The 9467-nt window shown below is 38.6% G+C and overlaps 1 protein-coding gene across 1 annotated transcript; it reads right to left on the bottom strand.

Annotated features, from left to right (window-relative positions):
* Nucleotides 1–5596: 5596 nt before the first annotated feature.
* On the bottom strand, nucleotides 5597–5818 carry LOC309382051 (metallothionein A-like). The gene has a single exon (XM_081933504.1). The coding sequence runs from the start codon at nucleotides 5808–5810 to the stop codon at nucleotides 5619–5621; it is 192 nt and encodes a 63-aa protein (XP_081789630.1). The 5' UTR covers nucleotides 5811–5818; the 3' UTR covers nucleotides 5597–5618.
* Between the last annotated feature and the right edge of the window lie 3649 nt (nucleotides 5819–9467).

The following is a 9467-nucleotide window of genomic DNA, read 5'->3' as shown; positions in this document are numbered from 1 at the left end:
CATATAATCTGGCTTTTACTTTACTTGCAAGTACATATAGGTTCCTTCTGATAAAGACTCTTTTAACATTCTGAATTTGCAAAAGATGGTGATCTCTTGCAGGAGTACGAGTCACGCAAGAGCTAAACAATCTTAGCATTAGTCCTGGTTTTCATCTGTCCCACTAAACCACAATAGGGATGATTGGATTCTGGTTGAGTAAACCCCAATTTGGGGTACCTGAAACATGATTTGTAATCTGTGGATTGATCCCAGGATCCCAAGTCCTGTAGCCCCCAAAGTTTCTTTTTTAATTATTTACCTATTTGAATTTATTAGCTGGCCAACTCCAATGGACTTCCCTGTCCAGTATCTGTCCCCTTCCCACTCCTTTCGCCCACTGTGTATACACTTGACCAAAGCAAGAAACGAACCGGCGAACCCATCCAGATATAGAACATGGGAACATGGTGGAACCTTAAGGGGAAACTCCCCGTTTTGCAAAACCCCTGTTCTGCGAGATTTTCTGCCAAACCCTGTGGGGAAAATCCTCCCAAGCCGCTTCCTCCTCTGCATTAGACCCAAGAGCCATGGCTACTGATGCATGTGGAAACCAGTCAACACCACAGCCTCGAAAAGAGAAGGAGTGGTGGATTTATCACGAAAAAGGAGCCTGGCGAAAGCCTAGCGGGCAGGAAACGGTGTAAGCACAGCAGCCAAACTGCTCTGGAACAAGGAGTGATTGCTTTCTCCGCCCGCTTCTTCGAGCGGCAGCCTTGGCGGCGGTTAAGGCTCCTATCTTTAAATGCAGATCTTTCCTTGCTGCTTTATGAGGTTGGGCCCGGACTTGCTTTCTGAGCATGGGGCGATGGGCGGTAGTTTGTGTGGCACAGACTGCACAAACTACCATCCATCTCCCCATGTTCAGAAAAGGAAGTCTGGCTAAGTCATTTCCTAGCAGACAGGTTCTAGGACGCCTGCCGCCACCAAAGCAACTCCTGGAGTTGCTTTTCTGAGCATGGGGAAACGGATGGTGCAAAATACCGCCCATCTCCCTATGCTCAGAAAAGGAAGCCCGGCTAAGTCCTTTGCTATCAGGCAGGTTCTAGGATGCCTGCCACCACCAAAGCACTTTCCTGGAGTTGCTTTTCTCAGCACGGGGAAACAGATGGTAGTTTGCATGGTGTGGCTGGCACCTAGGAGGTCCTAGGAGACTGGCCGCACTGTGAAAGCTCCCGCTGCCATTCCCACCCCTGTGCCCATGCTTTCTAGCAGCCAGGCATCTTAGGAAAGTCCAGGGACCTTGCAAAGGCCCTGCAAGATCCCCAAACTTGTCAAAGATGCCGGCTGCACCGTGTACGTTCCCTCTACTGTCCCCACCCCCACGCCATGTTTTCTGGTGGCCATGGATCTTAGTCAAGTCCGGGGACCTTGCAAAGGTCCTGCAAGGTCCCAAAACTTTTCAAAGACTCTAGCCACACCACGTAAGCTCCTGCCGCCATCCTCATCCCCCGCCTGTGCTTTCTGGTGGCCCTGCGGCCCTGCGCTATAAGTGAGCCCAGGATCTTTGCAACGTTGCAAAAGGTCACCGGACTCATTTATAGTGCAGGGCATGGCAGATTGCTCCAGATGGCCTGCTGCTGCGCTTAGTTGCAGCTTACTTACCTCCTCGGAGTCGTCAGGCAGCAATAGAGAGCCAATCAGGAAAAAGGGTAAGTGGGTTTAGATAGGGCTCTTAGAGGCGGGTGGGGCGATTGGTGAGCCAGCCAATCAGTGAGTAGTGGGTAGGGCTAGGATAGTGCTGACAGGCGGGGGAATCAAGCAATGGAGCGGCTTCCGGATGGGCGGGGGTGAGAGAGAAAGAGAGACAGGGCCGGGGCAGGCGTTCCGAGCTTACTTCCGGGTCCACCAATGGAACCTCTTCTAACCGGTTTGGTAGATTTGACGAACCGGTTCTACTGAACTGGTGCGAACTGGTAGGAACCCACCTCTGCTACTAGGAAGGAAGAAAAGAATAATAGTAATACAGTCTTACTAAATAATCTGACAGAATGTTGAGAATTAGTTGGTTAGCAGAGTGATGACATTCAGGGGGGGGGGACTCTCCTTGTGTCTATTTGTTCTGGTGTTCAGTGCCCTATAGCATCATTTTGAGGGTAGAAGTTGAAACAATTTATGTCCAGGATGTGAGAGGTCTGTAGTTATTTTCACATCCTTCTTTTTGACTCAGGCAGTATACAGGTCTTCGATGGAAGGCAGGTTGGTAGAATTGCTTAATAATTGTTTAAGAATAGATTTGTGGGGATTCTCAAAGATGGCTCAAACCATTTTACTCTCTCAAATCACTTTCTGCCATGCCATGCCATGCCTTCTACACTTGATAGCTGGATTTTACTTTGATATTGGAGAAGGGAAGCAATTTCTAAAGGGAATAGTGATGAACACTTGTTGATCTACCAAATGCTGCTACTCTTCAGTGTCAGTTACTTCAAACAGCTGCCTCTTCCTATTTGATGATAGGACTGGTCCTAGAATCATTGCCTTCCTCAGCGAGTCATGCATCTATATTTTTTTTAAAAAGACTTTTGGCTAATATTAATGGAAACCTTCCATTTGCATTTTATTGAAATGTTAATCAGTTTGTCTGTAATAACATATCTCACACATCTTTGAACTGAACAGTATTGGTTTAGCTAATATTTGGATGACACAGTGGATAAGAACTGTTATTCCCTGGAATGAAAATGTACAATTTATATTTCATAATGCTTGTTGTGGTAAACAAAATCAACCCATAACTAATACATTCCTCAGTAAAAGTAGATCTGTTTGAATCAGCAATAGATATGCAATTTGCACTTTCTCTTTCTATCTATAGAATGAAAAAAGAGCTTCTTTGGCATTAATTTGTCCTACAAATTAAAATAATGATGAGACCACACATTTTGCACTCCCCTTCCTTCACAGTCATGTAAGTTGAGGTAGACCTATATATTTATGCATATGCTAATTAAAAAGTAATTATTACGTCACTTATCTGAAAAAGAGCATATGGGTCAAAATTCATTGCTGATACAGTCATCTTAAAATGTACTTTCCATTAACTAGACAAGGAGGTGATCCAATATTTCAACTGTTAAACAGGTTCTTTTTTCAATTCAGCAGTATTTAATGTATTTAATGTCATTCTAACAGAATAAGGTCAAATAACATTTCTTCAAGAAAGGACAAGAGCTGTAGCCGGAGAGTATGGCCCCTGTTCTTCTTCGATGCTCATCTGAGAGTATGGCCCCTGTTCTTCTTCGATGCTCATCTGTTCCGACTGGCTGGCCTGGCATAATTTCAACGCCTATCTCCTGGCATTTATATTTTTACTGGTTTTTAAGGGGATTATTTTGTAGGATTATTATTCTGGTTTTTAAGGGGATTATTCGGTAGACTTAATTTTATTGAGTATTGGGATTTTAATGTCTGTATATTTTAATTATTTATTAGCAATACAGTCCTGCACATCTTTTATCCTCCTCTTATCCATCTATTGTATATTTGTATATATATATTGTCCATTTAGTAATTTTATTGTTTTAATTTTGTTCTTTGACATGGACTGTACACCGCCCCGAGTCCCTTTTGGGAGAGGGGGCGGTCTATAAGCGCTAATAAATTGAAATTGAAATTGAAATTGAGAAAAATACCTGAACTATCTTCCAGTTTCTGACCCCATCAGTTTTTAGGCTGAGAAAAAGAATGCAGAGTATGGGCAGATAGGCATCACCGACAATCAACATATTAAGCGCAAATAGTTCCTGTACAACACAAACATATTTAAGACTTAGTTCTTTATTGTTCATTTGGAAAACAGGGCACCATTACCCTTCTGATGTACATGTCACCATAAATGCTTCTACACTGACCACTACTTCCATTTAGTAATACGTGTTGGTTAAAAATATATATGCAGTTTCCCTGTTTGTATCCATGCATTTTTCATATGCATATATTCTATACATGTGTTGGGTTTATCTAGATTTATTTAATTTAGCTGTGAAAATTACTCTTGTACCTAAGATAAAACTATATATTCATTGCCAGGATTTCTTCTGCAGTCAGCAAAAGCATTGCAGTTGAATACCTGGCAAGCTGATTTATTTATTCATTTTTCTTTTTTTATTTAGCTGATATTCAAGTCACTTTGGCAAAAAATGAAGGGAAAATGTACCTTCAGATCATCCTTAAAGCAGTGTTATGAATATGTATGAAGAAGTTATGAATTCTTAGATATTAAGTAAAAATACACAGCTCTATTTATATCAATGCAGCTATGATAATTTATATAGAATGAGGAAATTATTGTGTGGTGGATGAGTGGGTGAGTGTATACCCATGAATATTTGCAGGTAGCCCTTAGTTCTTATCAGATAATTGCTACCAAGTAAACTGTTTTCTGTATCTTATTTGAGCAGCTTGCCAAGGATACTTAACATGCTGTAGGACTGCAAACTTTGAGTTGATATTGGGTGTTGCCACTTCAGACCTCTTCTTAGAGTTAATACTTTTATGGATGAATTACAAATACATATTTAATTTACATTTCAGTTGAAAAACACTTATTGAGATCAATTGACTACTACTAGAATGATTTCAATTCATCTAGAATAAATGCTGGTTGTTATTGTGTGATTTCCAAAATGGCATAAACAATAACTGTAAAAATTAATATAACTGTGTTATGTGAGCACCTAATTGACATGGTGAATGATTTATAGAGGAATTAGCTCTCATTTTGCATTCTCTTGAAATGTCAATAATGCTTTAATGCAAGCATTATTTTATGAATTAATTCCAATCAGATGTTCTGTTGCTGCCTTACTAAATAACAATTAAATGAATAAAGAATCATTTTAGCGTTCAGATTTTATGAACACAGCTGAACATTCAAAAGTGTTCAGGCTACATTGAAAGGAGTAATAGTGTAAGACAGAACACATGGCAATTCATTTACAGTTTGTTCTGAGAAACAATCAAAATTATAAAACTGCAATATAAGACTTCACCCAATGAATATAATCTAGGCTATGCAGGGCACATGGTCCCAAGTTCTTTTTATTTTTGTCTTGCGAAACTTGGAATCTATAATAATATGTGCTGAAAATAAACAAGACAGATTCTCTCCTTTTTTAGGTGGGAAACAAAGGTCATAGCTTTAAAAAGCCAAATAAAACTGCCATATTTTCCACAGCATGAGCCTTAACTGCACTTGTGATATAGTTCCTCTACTTTGTGGCATTTACCATCCTCAAAAATGAGAAACTTCAAATCATCTCATCTTAGTCCTGGTCTCCAAGTATTTTTTTTAAATAATGCTGTCCATATTTATATTTGCTTCCAATCAAGAGTTTAGGTTTTTCTAGTATTCAGTCATTCCTATTGCTCAATTCCTTACCTGGCCTGGAGATCTGGAAATAATATATTGGAGGCAGAGGAGTTACTTTCTCACTTTCACTTATTTTGAACTGAGTTTATCTCAAGTTGGCCAAACCAACCTATTTTTATTTACCATCTATGAAAATTTAATTATAGGGTAGTGCAACAATGCCCCTAAACATTTGATAATTACAAAAAAGAGGAAGGGTGAGGGTTCAGGGGCAGCAGCTGCATTTGTTCAGGGAAGGGTCTTTGCAGACACAGCCTTTTGCGCAGTTGTCACAGCTGGCGGGACAGCAAGAACAGCAGCTTTTTTTGCATGAAGTACATTTGCAGTTTTTGCATTTGCACGATCCATTGCAGGAGTGGGAGGTGCCGGTGGCACAGCCGCAATTCTGGGGATCCATCACAAGTCGAGAGATAAATTGCCCCTGTGCCAGAAGGCCTGAATAGATGAAATTCAGCTTTTGTTTCCTAAAAGAGCTCCCTGTATAATGTAATTCCAGATATAACAAAGACAAAACTAATGAAAAACAGACTGCACCTTTATTATTCCAGGAAGAGTCATTAAAATGGGTTTACCTTCTAGATAATTTATTATTTTATGGCCAAATCCAGGATATCAGAACATTGTTTTTGGTAAGTGAAGCACAATAAATTTCCGCAATTCACTTATTCCCCAAATTCTATACAACTGAAGAGTAAAATAAATTGCTTGAGAAAAAGAGAAGAAGCAACTACAAATTCCAGTTGGATAGTCCAGATCATCTTTCTCCAACCATCTTCATTACATGGATATATGTTGAAACTCAAGAATTTATTCAAATAAGTGACTAGTTCATCTATGGTACACAATTTTGTAATTTTGTGTATACAATTGGCTTTAATTTATTATCACAACCTTCTTCATGTGCAAGATTACATAGTGACTGTTGTGTACTGAGCCGGTCCACCAGTAGGTGGCGCGCGTAGACCTTCCTTTCATTGGCCTATACATCCGGCGGGAGAATCCTGATTACCCTATTGGTCCCCCGACTGACGGCGTATGTATTGCTGTCAGCCGGAGATTGTGTATCTTAGCTTAGTCAGTTACTGTTGTTTTTAAATAAAGATTAACTTCTAGCAGCCGTCTTTTACTCCTTGCCTTGGAACACAAAAGTGACATATCTACTTCCTGTATTTCAGAACTGGAACAAGTATCATTATTATTAAGATTTACATTCTGACTTAGATGCAAAAGTCCACAGCATCTTACATTCTTATTTTCCTAGTTCCAGAATGAAGGAAGATGTTTTGGGTGGAATGGTTAAGAACTCTGAGCTGGAGACCTTGGAAGAAATCAAAAGGCTTGGGAGTAGTGACATTTATTTTTCAGTGGAAACTTTTGGAAGAAGGGACTCACCAAGGACATTTTAAATTATCCTGTGTTCAGGTTTGCAGTGCCATCTGACTTTAAAAGCACACTTCAAAACCATTTTATTTCCTTTCCTTCTTTGGTTTTCAGTAACTGTAAAGACAATTGTTTGGCAGACATCACTGTGAGTTGGTTACAAGTTGACGGTAAAGGTTCATTCTCGAACCTTGTAGCTTGGTTTCTGGATGTTTTGTTACCAGGCTAGGTAACATCTTCAGTGGAGTTTAGAGAATGTCAGTGTTCTGTTTATAAGAGCTTAGGTGTGGATGTGTCAAGTGAGAGTCTTGTGACAGTATACTATGGCTGGTACAATACCTTAAAATAGTTACAGTATAAATTATTGCTGGTGTAATAATGGTTACAGTATACTTTGGCTGGTACAATACCTTAAAATAGTTACAGTATAAATTATTGCTGGTGGAATACTTAACAATGGTTTTTAAGGATTTTTTTTATTTATAGAATATCTTTTTTAAATTATTTTTTGGGAATTTTTATTTTTTAATTGCTTATAAAACATATTTACTACAAGAAATGTTATTCCTATTTGCAAATGTTTTGTTTGCGATGCAATATGTTGCTTTTAAGTGTTCATACCAGGTTTATGTGTCTCAAAGTGGCTGCTTTTCTATGGGCAGGCGAGGTTGATGCAAGGCAGCTTTGCCAGATTTTGTGTGTTTCACCCTTGTTTATGTAATTCTGAGGTGGTTGATGGTTCTATGAGTTTCCTGGCACTGTCCTTTATAATTTCCCACAATGCCTTGATGGTTTTTATTCCAGTGGCTTTGTGTTTCCTGTCCTTAGGGTTAGGAAAAAAAACTGGTTTCATTTGCAGTCTTTTGGGGGGGATTCTTGTTTTTTGGTGTTTTCCTGGCACTGTCATAGTTTGTGTGGGTGTGGGTGTGTAATGTCCCGCAGTAATCTACACATTAATAATGATCTTGTAATATTTCCTTATACATTTTAGGGACCTTTCCTTACATAATTAGTGTTTTCCTTCATACTTTTGGATTTCTAATTTCTGTTTCCATTAGTTAACAATTGCTAAAACAAATCCCACGTGAAAAAATATTCAAAGCCTTCTTGATTTTAATTGTCAAATTATTTATTCCTGCACATTGAAATATTTATTCATTTTCTTATCTCTGATTTTCCACTGTTGTGCAAACACAATTCCAGCAGCTGCTAACATGTGTGAAATTAAATATATATTGTACTCCTTTTCAAATAGCCAACAAAATATTTCTGGTTTTAATTCCATATCTTGCTTTACCATTGCTTCCTACCACTAACTTCTGAATAGCTACTTGGACTGACCTAAGTACTAAACCCAATTCATATATTCCTGTTTTTTGGAAGAGAGAACTAAATTTCAGAAAAAGGAAATCTGTATTGCTCTGGGAATATGACATTCATTCTTGAACTATCTTCTTGGATGAAAGACTATATCTTTCCTGTTTGTTGGGGGACATCCTTCCTGAAAAGATTGTACATTGTTGGGTGAAAACAGAGGTCCCTTCTATTACCTGTAGTGTAGTTCTCAGCTTACAACCACAACTGAGTCCAATATTGTTTTAGTTCTTCTGCAGTTAGTATTATTTAACAGGATGAAGAGGCAACAGAGTATGACCACTAGGACAGTTATCTTTCCTATGTAAGTAGCTCTTTTATTGCTTTGTGTGCTTGTTTAATCCTTAATATAGTAATGCAAGCAATTAAAGTCTTGCTTTCTGTCTCTGTTCTTTGTGCAGGTTTTTTGAGCAAAGTAAATCGATAAGGTGGTGTGCAGAAGACCGGCAAGCCAGGAATCCTTCCTCTGTAAGTAGCTGGCTTTATTGCTGGGTGTGGTCTGTGCTTTGTTCATCCTTGAGATAGTGAAGTGCAAGCAATTAAAGTCTGCTAATGTGCTTGTAGATGGCTGTCCAAGACATTACTTACTGTATATCTACCTTTATTTCCATATTCTTCTGCTCCACTTTTGAATGTCAGTAAAGCAGAATTTTGTAGCTCAGGGTTGAAATGAGGGATCTAGCACTGATGGTGTTACCTAGTTTGGGTAATGAAACATCTGCAAGAAAACAATCGAGTACTCTTGAATATCTCATCTGCCATTACTGTATAGAGACAAATTAGTTCACTCCAGAAACTAAGCAGTACTCTTATGTACATTGCTAGATTATGTTAAATTTTTGACTGGATGAATGGTCCATACTGTGCAAGAAGTAATCTCTCTTTTTTCAAGTTATACAGGTCCCACTTAAATATCAGTACAGAAAATACATTTATTAAAGCTAGGCTAAGCCAATAAACTTGTTGAACACAGTCATATGCCAACCACACAGGTAAGGTTGTTAGGATGAAGGACAATGCTGATTAGATAAAAGTGAAGCAATAACACTCTCCATTAGCTTGACAGGCGAAAAAATTGATGTTTTGCCTTAACTGTTCAAATCTGAAAAACAGAACTCACAGATCACTACATATGACCTACTGAAAAGTTACAATAGCTTTCCTTAGATAATACATCTTTTATAATGATAGTTGCTTCAAAATGAGATCCATAGCAAATAATTTTAGTAATAAATAAATAATGTATATGGAAGTCATACATTTCTCTCAGTACATCCCAAAAGTGATTGATTCTGCAAGG

Source organism: Natrix helvetica (genome assembly GCF_964273705.1).
Source record: "Natrix helvetica genome assembly, chromosome: Z".
NCBI lineage: Eukaryota > Metazoa > Chordata > Lepidosauria > Squamata > Natricidae > Natrix > Natrix helvetica.
Note: the sequence above shows the minus strand (reverse complement) of the source record. Positions and strands in the feature narration are given on the sequence as shown.